Source organism: Carassius carassius, chromosome 12 (assembly GCF_963082965.1).
Source record: "Carassius carassius chromosome 12, fCarCar2.1, whole genome shotgun sequence".
NCBI classification, from domain to species: Eukaryota; Metazoa; Chordata; class Actinopteri; order Cypriniformes; family Cyprinidae; genus Carassius; species Carassius carassius.
In genome coordinates this window covers 19,545,391-19,564,630 of record NC_081766.1, presented here as the reverse complement: position 1 = coordinate 19,564,630, position 19,240 = coordinate 19,545,391, and the positions used below count along the sequence as shown (strand labels likewise).

The window sequence follows — 19,240 nt, the reverse complement described above, 5'->3', positions numbered from 1 at the left end:
GAATCCCCTGTTTCTCCGCTGGTTCCGTCCAGCCCTGAATTTCCTGTTTCTCCGCTGGTTCCGTCCAGCCCTGAATCTCCTGTGTCTCCACTGGATCCGTCCAGCCCTGATCCTCCTGTATTCCCTCCCAACCTCCCAACCTCCCACTCCCACCTCCTCTTAGACCAGTCAGTTCCTCTACTCCATTTCCACTAGTTCTGCCCAGCCCTGAATTTTCTGTTTCTCCGCTGGTTCCGCCCAGCCCTGAATTTTCTGTTTCTCCGCTGGTTCCGCCCGCCCTGAATTTCCTGTTTCTCCGCTGGTTCCGCCTAGCCCTGAATCTCCTGTGTCTCCGCTGGTTCCGTCTAGCCCTTAATCTCCTGTGTCTCCGCTGGTTCCGCCCAGCGCTGAATCTCCTGTGTCTCCGCTGGTTCCGCCCAGCCCTGAATTTCCTGTTTCTCCGCTGGTTCCGCCTAGCCCTGAATCTCCTGTGTCTCTGCTGGTTCTGTCTAGCCCTTAATCTCCTGTGTCTCCGCTGGTTCCGCCCAGCGCTGAATCTCCTGTGTCTCCGCTGGTTCCGCCCAGCCCTGAATTTCCTGTTTTCTCCGCTGGTTCCGTTCAGCCCGTCGGCTACTACTCCACCATGGCTCCTCCCGCCTTCGACGCCCCCATGGGTCATCATCCTGGCTCGGCTCTGGAGCACCATCTGGCTGCTCCGGGCTCCTCCCTGGCTCCTCCCTCCTTCCACTCTGCCCTGGTTCCAAGCTCCTTGCACCATCTTCGCCTGCCCCTTGCCTGCCCCATGCCCACCTCCAGAACCCCCACCCTCCCTCCACTGGTATTCCCCTTGCGGTGCGAGGATGCACCATTCCGGGAGGGAGCGAACTGTTACATTCAGTGACTTTCTGTTTCCTTATTTGGTCATCTTCCTTTTCTTGTTTTGTTAATTGATTAATCCCCACCTGTCTCCATTTCCCTGATTACCTCCCGTGTGCTTAAATACCTTGTCTGTTTAGTTCTTCCTCGTCCGTGATTATTGTTGAATCCTAAGTTGTCTTCATGTATAATGAAGACATTCATTATATTCTCCATCAATTATTAAAAGTACCTTTTGTATATCGTCTTCCTCGTGCGCCTTCATTACACACCAGCTAAACCTGTAACATACCCTAACCTGCTCCATTTTATATAAAAAAATAAAAAACAATTCAGTGTGGTAAACAAAGTTTTCAAGGCACTTCAGTGTCTATAACTTTTAATATTTTTGAGCATTATCAAATCTGTTTGATAAATAGTAAAGCCCAATGGGTCTTCTTTCCAAAGACACCAAAATTATGTGTGTAACACACTAAAGTAAGGAACCGTTACATTTTTAAATTAGATTGGGCACTTTCAGATGTGAGTCCCATAATGGGGGGTCTGGTTAACAGGTTAATTCAGGGTTTCCACGGGTCTTTAAAAAGTCTTAAATTTAGTTGTATCAAATGTAAGTCCATTAAAAGTCTTAACAAGAAATTCTTAATTATGATTTCAAGAGGTCTTAAAAAAGTGACGTGACATTAGGGCTGGGTACTACACTTCGATGCCTTTATGGTATCGAACGAAAAACTTCAATACAAGGAGTATCAAAAAATTATTTATCGTTCGGTGCCAAATTTCGGTTCTAAAAGCCAAGGGTTTTTTTTTTTGTGTGTCTGTGTGAGCTTGTAGCATACGTGCATGTAAGGACCTAAATTCGCCGTGATTGGCTGTCCACCACCACGTGACGTGACGGGGAGGATTTCTGAAGATACTCGTTTACTTAAAACATAACCAACTGTGTTTACAAGAATACTTGCAGAGACAATTATTTTGAGATAATTGTGTGTGTATGTGTTCATTCAGAAGTTACGATACGCGAAAGATGAATTCAGTCTGTGTACGCGCATTGTCTGAAATGCTGCTCGCAGCGCGTACTTTGACTGAGTGCGTGCAAGCTCTGAACGCTCGTGAATTGTTTAAAACGCTTGAATCAGCAATATTAAGAAACAAGTGCAAACGATCAGCTACGATCCGTTTCACCCCTTCGAGCGAGTGAACAACGCGAATCAAGTTAGGAATTTTACATCACTATTCACGATAGCCCGTCGGACTGGAAGACACACCGGGACGTCGGGCTAGCGATTTTGCGAGCCCTGCAGCTCAGATCTATCCAGTTTGTGAAACACTGGTTTCCACACTGGTTTCGTTAAACAAAATAAATGATTATTTTAAAAGATTGACTCAAAAGAATCATCGGTTCACTAATCGGATCATGAACTTGTATTACCAAGCCAAAGATGATCTATTATTGAACATCTCGAATGAATAAAGACTTCAAGTTAATCTGTAAAGCACATAAAGCTATCGTTTGAGTTTATAAACTTCTATTTAAAGCATGATTCGTATGGATCTGTTAACTGAATGCAAAATGTGAGTTCTAGAAGAATGTTTGTCTTGATGAGCATGTATCACTCACTAGGAGTGGCTAAATGAACAGCTGCTGTTCTTTTTTTTTTTCAATGGAGGATCAGTTGCCCTATTGGTTAAAATCCCCAAACTGTATAGTTAAATATTAAATTAATAAATGACATCAAAACAGGGGCGTTTGCGTTATGATGTGGTGGGCTGCTGTGGACCAGAATGTCCAGGGCCACTTTCTGGTCCCAGTCCGCCCCTGAATTTGACTACCACTTTATGTATGTTAGCTTGTGCTGCTAGTCGGTTGCTGTAGCGTCAGCACTGTTATTTCCCCATTCACATTAGCCTCTGCACCGGTCTACCCTGATGTTAGGAATAGGAAGACAATACCAGAAGGTGCCAATCCCTTCACACTGGCAGCATGAGGAAAAATGTCCACGCAAAGATGAGATAAGTGCCACAGAGCAGTCACAGGATTTATTGTTAAAGGTTTGCTACAAGTACAGTTTGATTTTGCACTAAAAAGGTATTTTTTTACATTCCTTTGCATTTTAGTTGGTTCAATATTAGCCTGTACACAATATCATTTGTTTATTTATTTATATTATTTATAATATGTTCATGTTGTGGCAAAAAGGTTTCTCTTTTTTTTTGTTAATTTTGGCCAAGCAAGGATTGATACCAATCCTGAGTGTCTGCTGGCGCACCCCTATCCAAAAAGCACAACCAGTTGTATTAATAATGTTATCCTGAGTGTGAAGTGTTACCAGAATTTGTTTTAATTAAGGTGAAAAATAAAAGTTTTGTGTTTAATGTATTTGTGTATATGTTGAAATGGATTTTAAAACATATGGTATCGAAAAAAGTATCGTTAGGAACCGGTATCGAAACTGAGGTATCGAAACTGGCACCGGATCGAAAGATTTTGAACAATACCCAGCCCTACGTGACATACAGCCAAGTATGGTGACCCATATTCAGAATTCGTGCTCTGAATTTAACCCATCCAAAGTGCACACACACAGCAGTGAACACACACACACACACCATAAACACACTCCCAGAGCAGTGGGCAGCCATTCATGCTGTGGTGCCCAGGGAGCAGTTGGGGGTTCGGTGCCTTGCTCAAGGGCACCTCAGTCTTGGTATTGCCGGCCCGAGACGCGAACCCACAACCCTAGGATTAGGAGTCTAACTCTCTTACCACTAGGGCACGACTTCCTTAATGTTAAATTTGGGTACGAAAAACAAGAATTGCAATATGGCTTAATGATTAAACTTCAAAAGACAACCATTTCATTAACTCTTTCCCTGCCAGCATTTTTGAAAAAAAGATGCCAGCCACTACCAGCGATTTTGATTATTTTCACTCAACTTTGATCGCCTCCAGTATATTTTGCTGTATGAATATTTGTATATGCAATATACCAAAATGAAGATCAAAGCCTCTTCTTTTGAACAAAAAAGTTATGTTTTATTCAAGCTTAAAGCATATAGAGGTAGGTTTCATAAAGCATATAGGTAGGTTTCATAAAAATGCATAATTTTGAACAAAAAGTTGAGAAGTCTTTTTTTTTTATCTGTTATTGAAAACTACATCTGGATAATATTCAGTACAATTATCAAAGCATAAATCCAGTAAATCGCTTCCAGTAATACCCCTCAAGGCTTGCACATACATATACCACTTCCTAGATCAACATTTTACTCCGTAAGATTTTGCACTTTTCATTTCTATGCTGTCTGTTGCTGATGATTGCATTATTTTTCATCTGTTTACATAAGAGATCAATCATTTCTCCATCCTGTTCATGTGTGTTTTTGTTCATGAGGTTTTGTACTCATTCAGAAGATGTGTAATAGTGCCCCCAAGTGTATAACAGTGAAAGCTTGTCTTTGGTGGGGAAGCATTGTCTTCTAAATGACAAGATAACTTGTCAATGGCAGAGAAAGAGTTAAATTAACATGAGCGCTGGTCATCTCAAAGTCATATGCTGCGCTGCATTGTGTATTGTGTACAACGGCTATATTTCTTGCCTTCCAAAAGTGCCTCCTGCTGGCAGAAATTGAATGTGCATTTTCAATAAGCCCGCCTGCTGTTTTTGTTCAGACCAATGTGAAAATCAGAAGATAATGCATTATAAAAATCTGTACAATTAAGACGGTAAAATATATTTTGTTATTTAATAAATATAATGATTTATAATATATATTTTTAAATTAATATAATAATTGTTACTTTTGACTCCATTTTCTTAAAAATAGTTTAAAGGCTGACATGTGAATTTTTATCAACATGTTTATTTTTTATTAACTTTTTGTTTTTGTGAAAACCTATGTCTGAACTGTAAATCATGCTCCTTTACAGTCATTTTGCAGTTAATATGTCATAGACATTTCCCTACCCCTCTTATATGGTATTTTTTGTTTTTGTGCAGGTCTTGAAAAGGTCTGTAAAAGTCTTAAATTTGAGCTTAAAAACACTGCATATAAGTGATTTATTTATTGTACCCTAAAAACAACAAAATATGAGTTGTGAAGCTTCTGTTGTGTTTCTGCTCAGGGTATGAGCTCCAGTTTCGTCTGGGCCCAACTCTTCAGGGGAAACACGTGCATGTTCACACCAACTACCCCACAGAAGGGGAGCGATTTGAGCACCACAAGTTCCATGCCTTAGACTGGATTAACCCTACTGGAAGAGAGGATGATTCGGACAAGTTCTGCACCCTTGACCTCAAGATTTCAGGCTCTTACCAGTATTACTTTGGCCATGGGTCAGTTAGATGCCTAAAAATGTATACTGTCACATCTACATCTATATTTTATTAAGACTGTACATCATATCATTTGTTTTTTACTCTTCAGAGATAAGGAGAAGTCTGGTGGTGGGTATATTGTGGTGGACCCAGTGCTCCGGGTAGGGGCGGACAACCACGTCTTGCCCCTGGACTGCATCAGTATCCAGACATACCTATCCAAATGCCTCGGGCCCCTGGATGAGTGGCTGGACAGGCTGAGAGTCACCAAAGAGACAGGTAAAAAGCCGGTGGTATTATATTAGTTACTCTTTTACCCAATTGTTTACCAAAATTTCAACTTTAACTGCATTTGAACTTTTCTTATCTCCTTAAATTCATAAATCAATAACGGACAAATAACCATGTAGAAACTCAGCAAATATATTTAAAAAGTTTAAGTAAGTCCAAGTTAATAGGCAGAAAGCAACTGTAATGTCTGCAGTTTTTGGAAGTGAACCATTTTTATTGAGTTCTTTATTTCAAAGTAATAACAGTATGTAAATCATGTGTTACTTTACATTTTTAACATTTAGTCCTATAGTTGAAATCTAAGTTCTCTAAACTAACTGATTAGTGTTTCACATGAGCAGTGCCTTCATACAGTAGATTAATTTATGAAATTATATTGCTAATTTACTACTGTATACCACAGTTTGCTGTGAATTTCATTTATGTGGTTTCATCACATTGGCACATTAACTGAAATGTTTTATAACATTCAGTTAGTAATTTGTTTCAAAGTAACTGATTTTGTATTTCATGTGCATCTTTTTAGGGTATAATATGATTCACTTCACGCCGTTGCAGACGCTGGGAGAGTCTCGCTCCTGTTACTCTCTGGCCGATCAGCTGGAGCTTAACCCAGACTTCTCTCCTCCCGGACAGACTTACACCTGGACAGATGTTGGCAGTCTGGTGGAGAAAATAAAGAATGAGTGGAACATGCTTTGCATCATGGATGTGGTTTACAATCATACGGGTATGTGTGTGTGTGTGTGTGTGTGTGTGTTTGTTTTCATTTTCTGTTATCCTTTCTGTACGTTTTTAGACACATACATATTTCTATGTTGTTTTATGCTATTTTTTCAATTGGCTGACAGTTCTATCCAAAGAATTTAAAAAAGCTACTGTCCATTCATAATTATAAAAGAATTGGCAAACTGTTGTGAAATTATTTCGACTGAATATAACATGTCACACCCACTGGACTTCCCATAAGTATTGCATGAAAATTATCTGTCTGCTGAATCCAGCTATAGTGGGTTCTCATATTCCAATGGAAAAGGCCACAGTTCCAACTGATTGACTGTAATCTCCTGTAAGCCCCCACTAAAAGCCTTCACATTGACTTCAATTCTAAAAATAGTTTATTTCCAGAGAACATGAACTGTTGGCGCAACATTTGGCCTGTCTAATTTAGTGCCATGCTGCATTTCAGCAGTTGTATAGAACTGCTAGAGAGTCTCAATATGTGAACAGAATACTAAAGAGGAACATTTAAAACTTTTATTCAGATCTGCTGACTGATTGTGGAGGTTTAGAGAAGAACGTGCTTATAAATGACTTACTGCGGGGGATTTTTAAATGTTAACTCGCTGTGCTTAGAGTTTCTTCAGTCTCTTTTCGACATCACTAAGACCACTGTAAGACCACGTTTCTTTTTCCTTGAACCCTTGAACTTTTACCTTGAGTTACACTCTTCATTGAAGTGTTCGGGTAGTCAGGCTCAAATAGAAAGTTCATAGTTCATCGCTTATACCAGAGTTCAGCAGAGTTAAAGGTCAAGGAGTGTGTGATACCTTATCTGAAGCGCTGTGCTAATGCCACACATTTAAACAAGGGGAAGTCCAGTGCTGTGTGCTGTATGTGCATTTATACAGGTTATATATATATGCAGTGGGGTACAAAATCTGAGGCCACGTTATGATTTTGTGAATCAAAGTCAAATTTTTAAAAGTAAATTAAAAAAATGATGTGACGTTCAATAAATATACACTGTTGTTCAAAAGTTTGGGGTTGGTATTGGTAAGATTTCTTTTATATTTTTGAATGAAGTCTCTTATGCTCACCAAGGCTGCATTTATTTGATCAAAAATACAGTGAAATCTGTAATATTGAGAAGTATTATTACAATTTGTATTTTCAGCATCATTACTCCAGTCTCCAGTGTCACATGATCCTTCAGAAATCATTCTAATATGCGGATTTGCTGCTTGAGAATCATTTCTTTTGCTGCGTAACATTTTTGTGCAAACTGTTTTTTTGCTTTTCAGGGAAATTTCAGATAAATACATTTTTGATGAATAAATTTCTCAAAAGAACTGCATTTTATTTAGAAATAGATTATAAATGTCTTCACTGTCACTTTTGATCAGTTTAATACAACCTTGCTGAATAAAAGTATTCAAAACATTTGAATGATGGTGTAGATGATAAATAAATTAAAATAACAAATATTTAAGGTTCTACATTACTTTGAAACTACTAATGGTATTATTAATATTGCATTAAATTAAGAAAATGGTAAATACACACATTTTCATTGGTGATCTCAGACTTTTGGACCTCATTGTGTATGGCTTGTGTTTATTCTGTCTCTCACGGACCTGCAATTTGCTCCTAAAAAACATCAGTACATCTGAAAGAAAATTTCAACAAAAGTTTGAATCACTAATTCAGTCACTTTTCTGTGATGTCTCTCTCTCTCTTTATTTTTGTTCATTTTTGTTTATTTCTTTGACAATGCCATGATAACCTTTTTGTTTTCCTGCTTTTCTCAGCTGCTAACAGCAAATGGATTAAGAAACATCCAGAGTGTGGTTATAACCTGGTGAACTCTCCCCATCTGAAACCGGCCTGGGTACTGGATAGAGCCCTGTGGCACATCACCTGTGCTATAGCTGATGGCAAATACGAAGACAGGGGTCTCCCAGCCCTAATCCAGAATCACGAACACCTCCATGTGAGTAAATCAGTATCTGTAGAAGCCTTAAAACAGAATTCTTTATGAAGTATAAGGTGCTCTTATTTCCTTCAAGACAAACTGTAATGCGTTTTCACTAGGCCATTCGTGGAGTTCTCTGGCAGGATGTGTTTCCTAAGATTAAACTGTGGGAGTTCTTCCAAGTCAAAGTGGAACCAATGGTGGAGCAGTTCAGAGATTTACTCCAAAGTGGTGAGTTCCTGAGAGGTTCTCAGACACTTACATTAAGAGAAATTAAAATGTTAATGTGTTTAGTGGTTTGTGCACAGGAGCCAAACCTGATAGGAGCAAGACTGAGGGCAAGCAGCAACTGAAGATCATCCAGGACCCTCAGTACAGACGTTTTGGTAACACGGTGGACATGAACTCCGCTCTAGAAAACTTTGTGCCCCATGGGTCAGTATGCTGCTGTATGCATTGAGCATGTGTTCACTATAGTATGATTATTATTCTTTATGCACTGAATTTATGGAGCTGAATGAAACATTAGTTTTATGTTGTTGTAGCAACACTCCTGGTGCCATTGAGGATTGCTGTAACTGGCTGAGGAGAAGACTGGAGGAACTCAATAGTGAACAGTATCATGAAATTCGGCACCATCAGGAGCAGGTGAGTCTCTCTCTATTCCTTTATTTCTCATTTCTATGGAATCCAATGCATTGATGTCATTTATTTACCTTCAGGCTACTAACTGCATTGATGGAACTGTAAGCTATGACAGAATAGCTGACCACGGACCCAAGTTGGGCCCCGTCACCAGGAAACATCCTCTGGTTACTAGGTATCACAGTTCATTCCATCAGCCTCTTCTGAAGATTGTGCAATATAATCCTTTGAGTAATACAGTTTGTTTGTTATGTTTGCTATGATATCTAATGCTGTTTTGTCTATATACAGATATTTCACTTTCCCATTTGAGAGCGCAACTTTGGAGCAGGATCTGGAGCTGATTAACCAACCAGAAAAGTCATGTCACTTCCTGGCCCATAATGGCTGGGTCATGGGGGACGATCCCCTGAGGAACTTTGCAGAGCCAGGTTTACCAGTTTGCCTTTCTGATCCACATAAAAACATAGAGCTTGAATAACAACAGCTGTTCTTTCAGTGGCTAAATTGAATGTTTGGCTGTGTGTGTGTGTGTGTGTGTGTGTGTGTGTGTGTGTGTGTGTGTGTGTGTGTGTGTGTGTGTGTGTGCGTGTGTGTGTGTGTGTGTGTGTGTTTGTTTTTTTCTTACTAAAATTGCAGTTTGAAGATCTTTGAACATGTATTACTGTTCAAATGTTTGGGGTCAGTAAGATCTTTTTTAAATAAATGACTTCTTTTATTTAGCAAGGATGAAATTTATTTGATCAAAAGTTTGACCAAACTTTTTCAGCTACAATATTGAAAACCACTCTTTAACCATATTTAAACCCAGTCCTCAGAAATCCACAGATTTTCTCCTAAAATTTGTGCAGATTATAGGCCTACTTGTACAAATTAATAATGTCACAGTGGATTTCTATGAGAGCATTGATGTAATTCTGATTGTACACACAAGGTGGCGATATCAACACATTTACTCAACCCTAATCCTTGGCAAAACTTGCCAAGCCTTTTTGGCATTAAGTTGAATCAGTAGCTTTTTCTTCTCCTTATTCTGGTTAGGGTCCAACGTCTACATCAGGAGGGAGCTGATCTGCTGGGATGACAGTGTTAAACTGCGGTATGGCAATGGGCCCGAGGACTGCCCCTACCTGTGGGCCCACATGCAGAAATACACAGAGATTACGGCCAAGCACTTTGTGGGAGTGCGTCTGGACAACTGCCATTCAACTCCACTGCATGTGGCTGAGGTACCGTGACAGTGTTAAAATATGGATTATTACTTTTGGCTAGATCACAGATGAATAACGTGTTTTGAGATTAACTATGTGTAAAGATGAATATTACCGTGGATAAAGGGGTGCAGGATGTTTTTTTTATTTTCCTTATACATTTTTTTATGACAGGTTCGTTAATTACTGTCCTAGTTCGTACCATTTGGATAATGATTGTTCCCCATCCACTGATTGCTACATCACAGGCTGTACTTCACACACAAAAAATATTAAGAGTGGCTTGTTCTCCATCCTTTGCTTATTGGGACGCCCTACGGTCTCGTGGACTTAACGGACACACAAAAATTGTAATTTTGCTGAACATTTACTTACCTTCAAGCCATCCAAGATGAGTGATATCATAGTTGAGTTTTCTGTTTCTTCAAAACTGATTTGGAGAAATCTAGCATTGCGTTCCTCTGCAGTGAATGTGTGCCATCAGAACGAGAGTTCAAGCAGCTGCTAAAAACATCACAATCATACTAGTAATGCAACTCCTTTTCATAAAAAAAAAGACTAATTGTGATAGAAAATGAATGTTTCTACATTTACAATTAAGAGTGACCTGTTATCAAAGGGGACTGTGTCAAAGTAATGTCCATATTGCTGAAAAGTACAATTCTAAATCGGTAACAGCTGTTTATTGTTAAAGTTATTTTAACACGTATGTGTATAAGGGACTCAAATATCACCTAACAAAACCCTTTAGGATCAGTTCACAGTTTTTTTTAAGCCAGCAACCCCTCTCACTTTTAACTCATGTTGTGCTCTGCAGGCCATGTTGGCAGCAGCCAGATCAGTCAGACCCAATCTCTATGTGATAGCTGAGCTCTTTACAGGCAGCGAGCTGATTGACAATGTGTTTGTTAACCGGCTGGGAATAACTAGTCTTATCAGAGGTATTGAAGAGTCTTTTAGCATGACACTAACAATGTCTTTTTTGTTTGTCTTTCTTTTTGCAATGCATCACCTGTTATTCTCTCTCTGAACTATCTCTCCTAAATATATATGTCCAAAATCTTTCATTTTGGCTTCATTTGAGGCATGACTCTCTCCCTTTCTGAACCTGTTTTTCACACTCCATCTGACACACTAACAACCGTGGTTTGGTTTCCTCTTGGCTGCGCGTCTTGCCCTAACCCTGCTTGCTGCAGTTCATGCTGGATGCTGCCCGCACCCTCAGACCTGACCTGTACGTGGTGGCCGAGCTCTTCACAGGCAGCGAGGAGCTGGATAATGTCTTTGTAACTAGATTAGGAATCTCTTCACTCATCAGAGGTATGACGTTCTAATAATCCTGGTCTTGCATTGTGGCTGTTTTGTTATAATGTTTTTGTTACATGAGTGTATGACATGAAATATAACTCCATCAAACATTTTGAATTGTTACACTATGATCACCAATCAAAAGTTTGGAGGGCCAGAAAGATTTTTGAAAGAAGTTTTGAAATAAATCTTTCATGCTCATCAAGGCTGCATTTATTTTTTTTTAAAAGACTTTAAAAAGAGGAATATTGTAAAATATTATATTGCTAATTTGGTGCTGAAGTAACATTTCTTATACAGCACTTATAAATCACTTATGATTTTTTTTCCGTATTCTTCAATGAAGAGTGAGTTCTAAAGAACAGCATTTGTTTGAAATAAAAGTCTTTTGTAACATTATAAATGTATTTACTGTCACTTTTGATCAATTTAATGCATTCTTGCTGAAAAAATGTATAAAAGTATTAATTTATTTCAAAATAAAAATCTTAATGACCCCAAACTTTTGAATGGTAGTCTAAGTGTACAGAAACTATTCTACCCAGCTTGACAGCTTAACCACAAATGATTGAAACCAGTGTTCTTTAGCTTTGTCATTATTTACTCACCTCATGTTGTGCCAAATCTGTATGAGGTTTTTGTATTTTTTTTTGATTGAAGCTTTCAAGCATAAAAGATACAAGTGCACCATAAAACAAACCAGAAAAAAGTAGTCCATATTACATACACACAAAAAATAGATTTGCGTGTGAAATGGTCCTAATTTGAAGTCATTATTTATTGAAAATCTTCACATCTAGCTCTCCTTGGTGCGTTCATGAGAGATGGCAATGTCCACTTCATGAAAAATCTTTTTTTTTTTTTAGTTGTTTAGATTTTTTCAATTAATCTATTGGTATGTTTAGCAAAACCAGTCCAAATGATTTGTTTAAATATAATTTGAATTTTGAAAACTGCAAGTCATACAGGTTCGCAATTCTGGGAATGTGAGTGATAAATAGTGATAAAGTTTTTATTTTGGGGGAAAAATAAGTAGCTCATATTAAAATGATTCCACTTCCGTATTTTGCATAGTGTTGTTCTTTGTGCTGTTGTAGAGGCGATGAGTGCAGGAGACAGTCATGAGGAGGGTAGGCTGGTATACCGGTATGGAGGGGAACCTGTGGGGGCTTTTCTTCAGCCCAGTCTCAGGCCTCTGGTGCCCAGCATTGCCCATGCCATGTTCCTGGATGTCACACATGATAATGAGTGCCCTATTCAGGTACAGTGTTTCAAACACATAATACAGTATGTTGATGGAGTTCTTATTTTGATGTTTTGTGTTGTAGATCCGCTCTGTATATGATTCACTGCCCAGCTCTGCTATTGTTTCTATGGCCTGCTGTGCCACTGGTAGCACCAGAGGCTACGATGAGTTAGTACCCCACCAGGCAAGAGATTTAACTTCACACACACCCACAGTTGAGTTCATTTTCTGAGTACATCTTAAAAGTCCTTCTCTTTTGTATCTGCAATCAGATCTCCGTTGTATCAGAGGAGCGCTTCTATAGCAAATGGAATCCTCAGGCTAAGCCTTCGTCCCCTGAAGAGGTCAACCTGCAGTCTGGAATCATCGCTGGAAAGCTGGCCCTCAACCGGCTACACCAGGAACTGGCAACAAAAGGCTTCAACCAGGTAAATGCAAAGTCAGTCTGAGGTCCTCTGGTGGTCCACAGTAGACCCCGAAGCCTCCGCCAGGCACCGCCATTTGCGCCATTAAGAATTTCAGCCGCCGCCAGCCAATAATTTCCTAAGCCAAATTGAGCCGACATCTGATAAAGTTTGGCTGAGCCGGCTAGAATTATTTGCATCATATAATAATTCTATCACATAGAGACATACACACACACGAAATATATAAACAATACACGAGATCTATTTTCCCACTGGTTTCATAACAGCACCGTCTTGTGCTCGTTGCTACGATACACAGACTCACAGTGAATTGACGACCAATTAAAATTGCTCGTTTTCCGTGCAGAAGAAGCGATGCATTTTTTTTTTTCGCACTAAGGTGAAATGGCGGAAAGAAACAAGCAAGGTAATTTTGATCTCACTTCTCACTTACTTTCCTAATTCCTACGTACTTTTTTTTTTTTTACTTGGGCCTAGCCAGACTTTTGTTAAATCTTCAGGGCACGGTTGCACAAACACCTGAATCAAAGATTGATGTTATGAACCAAATATTCTGGAACGGAGAGATTTATAGCACTGAACGTGATATTACTGCAGTGAACTGTACATGCACTCCCCCCAACCACAATTCCTGCCGGCCCGGGACTCGAACTCACAACCTTTCGATTGGGAGTCCGACTCTCTAACCATTAGGCCACGACTTTCCTTAGCTTAGAAAACACAGTGGACCAACACCAGCAGATGACATGGCACCCCAAACCATCACTGACTGTGGAAACTTTACACTGGACCTCAGAAAACACAGAGGACCAACACCAGCAGATGACATGGCCCCCGCAAACCATCACTGACTGTGGAAACTTTACACTGGACCTCAGAAAACACAGAGGACCAACACCAGCAGATGACATGGCCCCCGCAAACCATCACTGACTGTGGAAACTTTACACTGTACCTTAAGCAACATGGATTGTGTACCTCTCCTCTCTTCCTCCAGGCTCTGGGACCCTGATTTCCATAGGAAATGCAAAATTTACTTTCATCAGAGAACATAACTTTGGACCACTCAGCAGCAGTCCAGTCCTTTTTGTCTTTAGCCCAATTCATTATATTCTATGAGTGGGTTGTGATCCAGCGCGGATGAATCTGTTTTGAGATGAATGTGTAGCTGTCATTCACCGCACCAGTGTGGATATTCACTGTACTTAGTAATAACAGATTCTAGCCTATGTCTTGGAATATTTGACCCAAATAATCATTTTCACCATATATTGTCATCTGAACAAGAAGGTAACAAGTCTGCCACACTTTATGACCAACTGAGGAAAAAAAACATTACAATAAATCGCGCTACCAATGGTGATTTAATCTAGCGTTCGATTAGCTCATATCACATCAAACCCTGCAAATTATTATTATTGTTATACTTTATTCTCAAATTATTAATGTTAACAACATCAGCATTGTGTGACTAGGAGTATACTGTGTATGTAGATTACAAGTTCTGTACAGTCTAATCTCTAATTGTCACATCATTCCAATTTCATATTAAGGAATTCTCAACCCAAAATGCAAACTATGCTCCCATCGAACTGGTTGTCTTTAAAATACACATCTTGTGTAAACCCAGGCTACCTGTAATCAGAAACACATTTAAAACTGGAATATAATTTAATTGAATTCACATGTGTTCCATATAATCTTTATTGATTACAATAAATCATCAAAATGTTTTTTTGACATTTAATTATTCCAGCTTCTGTGGGAATAGGCTATAATTAAACGATCCTAAAAAAAAAAAACCTACCCGAACCACTCAAATTAGAAAACATTATTATAAATTAACCGCCGTAAATCGGGCTAAAGTAAGGTGATAGTTTCGAACACGGGCTGGTTGTGTCCTTGCACAAATATTGATTTTGGATCATTTTTAAACCTAAATATTTAAGGACCGCAGCCTTTAGTTAAAAACCCACCGAGATAGAAATATTCGTTTTTGTGTAATATGCTATTTGCACATGGTGGAGGAGATCTGTCTACAGAGAAGACATCACACCTGCATATGGTGATATGGGATGTAACACAAGTTAGGTTGCCAGTGGACCACAAATATATTTTTTGCATTCCCATTTCCTCAAATAGCAAAAGAAAAATTTTCTAAAAAAGGAAAGAATAGATAGAGATTGATAATGGCAGTCAGTAGAGAGAATCACTAGTGTAGCCAGAAAAGAGACTCTGGGTGTGCATCAGAAAAACTGGGTGTGCCAAATTTATTGTCAGATTAATGTGCAAAAAATTTTAAGTCTGCATATCACTAACATTACAAGAACAGACTGTGCTGATGTGTAAAACTATACTCAGACTCGCCACATAACACTAAAACTAAAAAAAATATAACTATACATTACACTCAGGATCACCAACAACATCGTCACTGCCTTTAATAGTGTCTGTAACCATACAGCCTATAAATTAATGAAAATGCATATTTTTAATTAAATAGAACTTAGATACTGTGGGCTGCTTTTGATGCTTGAATTTGTGCTTCAATGATGAGGTCTAAGTTTAAGAATACGCTTGAAGTTCAAATGTAAAAAATGTGTATTTTCTTAGGTGTTTGTGGACCAAGTGGATGAAGACATTGTGGCGGTCACCCGTCATTGTCCCAGTACACACCAGTCAGTGGTGGCTGTGTGCCGCACTGCATTCAAGAAACCCAAACACCATCGCTACTCAAACGAGGTTCCATCAATGTGCATCCCAGGTGTGTCAAAGATTTGCTTCTCCTGATCAGAGTGGCTGATCCTTCTTCAGGTTTAACTCAATGAGATTCTGTTCTGGCATCTGCTTTTATTCTGTCTCGATTATGTGTCCTTGGACATCACGCCTGAATGGAAGCCAAACCCTGAAATCTCTCTGAAATCTCACAGGTAAGATAGAGGAGGTGGTGCTGGAGGCACGTACCGTGGAGAGGCAGGCCGGGTCCTACATAAAAGACGAGAGGAACATTAATGGCATGCCTGGGTACACAGTGGAGATTAAAGAGCACATCCAGGTAACCTGAGTGCTGTGAGACCGCTCTAATTATAACTGTCCAAAGCCAACACTATGGCCTCCGCTGAGAACACTCATTCACAAAACAGCAAAGCTCAACCCCTACCCTGCAGTTTAAACACCACAGCCTACCTAGTTGTAAATATCTGCCGCCGGGACTTGCATGGCTTTTTGATTGCCTATACTGTCAACACTGCACGAGTAAATCTTATCTTTTGTTCTCAGAAGTTCCTTTGTTTGCATCTCTGTCTTTTCTCAGCTGAAGGACAGTAAGGTGGTGCGGCAAGCTGGGGTGACGTCTCGAGGGCGCAGTGAATATGTGCAGGAGATCGTGTTTGAGCAGCTGACACCTGGAAGTGTTATTGCTTTCAGGTTAGACTTCAAAAGCTTTACTTTACTGTTTTTTTTTTTTTTTTTTTTTTTTTTTTACAAAAAGCAACAAAAACTTAAACTTGAAATTTGCTTATATCAACATGAACTGCATAGGAATAGGCTACTGACTTTTTTACGCAGGGATTGACATTAAATACTATTGGATAGTTGCCTTGATAGGACACACAATCTTTGACATCAGCAACAAAAGATTGAAAGTGTTTTGAAAAGTGTGGGGTTTTTTTTAACTAGTTTTAATATGCTCATCAACGCTGTGTTTATTTGTTAAAGCAATAGTATTGTTAAATATTATTACAATTTCAAAAAAAAATTCTATTTGAATATATTTTAAAAGGTAATTTGTCAAAGCTGAATTTTCAAAAGTCATCTTCAGTGGAGCATGTTTGTTCTGAAATGTATTTTAATACCTGGTGTTCAAGAAATTTCTTATTATTATCAATGTGGAAAACATTTGTCCTGCTTAATTATTTTAATTGAAACACTTTTATTGTTTTTTTTTTTTCAGGATATTTGGTTAATAGAAATTCATCAGATATCCTGAATGAATAGAAATGTAAAAGAACAGTAATTATTTAAAAATAGAAAATGTTTGTAATATTATAGATTCTTTCCTGTCACTTGTGATCAATGTTATGTCTTTGTTGACTGGAAGTATTAATTACTTTAAAAAAAACTTACTGACCACTGGTTTTGAACAGTAGTGTTAATTAAGTTGTTTTTAATCATAAGTTTAAAAAGGTGAAGTTTCTTTCTTTCTCAGGGTGAGTCTGGACCCCAAATCTCAGGACCTTGTTGGTGTGTTAAGGCACCATCTCATTCAGTTCAATCCGCTGTATAAAGCAGGAAGTCTGACTGATCCAAACACACTTGACATACTGAAGAGTCCACTGACAGAGTGAGTTCACGTTTCATCCACATTTATGCTTTTCCACCATCATGGTGCTGGAGCCCTGTCTAGATCATATCTGCAAATTTCCACTGAAGCTAATGGACATCCCGATCCTGTTTTTGCTGTGCTTAAGAGCTGCTGAAGCCTTATAGTCTAGATCTCCTACATAGATTTACTTAATGTGTACAAAGAACTGAACATTTACGTATGTCATCGGTCATTATTGAGGAGTTCTGAATGTGCTTTTTTGTGTTTCATCTCCACACCAGGATTATATCTAAGATGACTCTGGCTGATATGAACGCTCTTCTGTTTCGCTGTGATGCAGAGGAGAAGGAAGACGGAGGGGGCTGCTACAACATCCCCGGCTGGAAGCCACTCAAATACGGTGGTCTGCAAGGTAGATGAAAGATGCAGATGAAACTTGTATTCAACAGGAAAATATACAGCAGGCTTATATTTTGTGGGATTAAAGGCTGTCTAGGCGTCTTAAAGAAATCACACTGGCAAAAAAATATGTTGTCATTTCATTCTCACAGGTCTGTTGTCAGTGATGGCAGATGTTCGACCCAAAAATGATCTTGGTCACCCATTCTGTGACAACCTAAGACAAGGGGATTGGATGATTGACTATGTGAGCAATAGACTGATATCACATGGGGGCACACTAGCCGAGGTAAATGAGTCAAGTGATCAAAATAAATACTGTATGTAGCTGATAATCTCAGGGTGTTAGCTGCGGTTAAAGTCTTTGGAAAGATCCAGAGTTCCCTATTGCTACTCCTGTTCTTAAGTCCAGTAGGTAAATTTGTCACTAATGTGTCCTTAGGTGGGTCAGTGGTTCAAGGCTATGTTTGCCTACCTGAAGCACATCCCTCGCTACCTCATCCCCTGTTACTTCGATGCTATCCTGGTTGGGGCCTACACTACTGCAGTTGATGTGACCTTTAAACAGATGTCAAGGTCAGTGTCTCAAGAGGACTGAGGCAGATCATCCTGGCATTTGTGTCTAATTCTGTCCTATCCAGTGATTGCTTCTAGGTCGAGGTCAAGGCTCCTTTATTAATACCTGAAGATAAATTTGTTATGGAGAATAATCTATGATTATTACATCCTAAAAAAAAAGCTATTTTCTTATAACTCTTTTGAGTAGCTAATTGGTTCTCCCAAGCCAGTGGTTAAGCCAATCTGTTATGTAGCAAGCTTTTTTATTTACTTTAAACCTGGTCTGTCTCAGTACTGTGTGCCATGTGAATTTTCTTCAGCCCTCCTCCTCCCCAGCACCACCTGTCTAGATCTGCTACTGGGTTCGATCTCCTTTAATTTGCAGTAGCAGAACAAATCCTAGTCCCTGTAATTATTAGCATGTTCCAGCAGTAAGCATTCTCTCATGCCAGCAACCTAGTTAAGGTCAATCTTACCTACACTCCGTTCTTTTCACTAAAATTCTGTCTAAAATCTATTTTAAAAGTTGTCATGTTTGAAAGTATGTTCAAGTGTCTCATATTACATTCCCTTATTGTGTGCATGTGAATGTGTTTGTGTTAGTTTTGTGCAGAATGGGTCAACTTTTGTGAAGCTGTTGGCTCTTGGATCGGTCCAAATGTGTGCTGTTGGACGTTTTCCAGCTCTTCCGACTCTCTCACCAGCCCTGAGTGATGTGCCTTACCGTGTCAGTGAGATCACAAAGCAGAAAGTGCAGTGCTGTGTTTCCTTGGCGGCAGGTGACTACTTAGTAACCCACAGAAAACTCTCAATATGTCAGAATGAAGTTCCACAAGTCGCTAGAGTAAATGAATTGTTAAGTGTTGCTAGCCGAATAGCCAAAGTATCTAGGCTGCTTACACAGGATTGTAGGACTAAACTTAACAATGACCTGGTACAGTGATCTGTTATTATTCTTGGT

General features: G+C 39.2%; 1 protein-coding gene across 1 annotated transcript in view; it reads left to right on the top strand.

The window, feature by feature from the left end:
* The window catches only part of LOC132155064 (glycogen debranching enzyme-like), a 29,707-nt gene that overhangs the window by 4,608 nt on the left and 5,859 nt on the right, over positions 1-19,240 (top strand). Inside the window, exons 2-23 of the mRNA XM_059563839.1 lie at positions 4,982-5,192; positions 5,284-5,453; positions 5,992-6,195; positions 7,997-8,178; positions 8,280-8,391; positions 8,469-8,595; positions 8,706-8,808; positions 8,883-8,980; positions 9,097-9,236; positions 9,847-10,034; positions 11,213-11,336; positions 12,422-12,585; positions 12,653-12,754; positions 12,843-12,998; positions 15,612-15,762; positions 15,929-16,053; positions 16,312-16,424; positions 17,206-17,340; positions 17,604-17,734; positions 17,874-18,010; positions 18,164-18,297; positions 18,883-19,058. Coding sequence (XP_059419822.1) covers positions 4,982-5,192; positions 5,284-5,453; positions 5,992-6,195; positions 7,997-8,178; positions 8,280-8,391; positions 8,469-8,595; positions 8,706-8,808; positions 8,883-8,980; positions 9,097-9,236; positions 9,847-10,034; positions 11,213-11,336; positions 12,422-12,585; positions 12,653-12,754; positions 12,843-12,998; positions 15,612-15,762; positions 15,929-16,053; positions 16,312-16,424; positions 17,206-17,340; positions 17,604-17,734; positions 17,874-18,010; positions 18,164-18,297; positions 18,883-19,058 — 3,183 coding nt within the window. The remainder of the gene's footprint in view (positions 1-4,981; positions 5,193-5,283; positions 5,454-5,991; positions 6,196-7,996; positions 8,179-8,279; positions 8,392-8,468; positions 8,596-8,705; positions 8,809-8,882; positions 8,981-9,096; positions 9,237-9,846; positions 10,035-11,212; positions 11,337-12,421; positions 12,586-12,652; positions 12,755-12,842; positions 12,999-15,611; positions 15,763-15,928; positions 16,054-16,311; positions 16,425-17,205; positions 17,341-17,603; positions 17,735-17,873; positions 18,011-18,163; positions 18,298-18,882; positions 19,059-19,240) is intronic.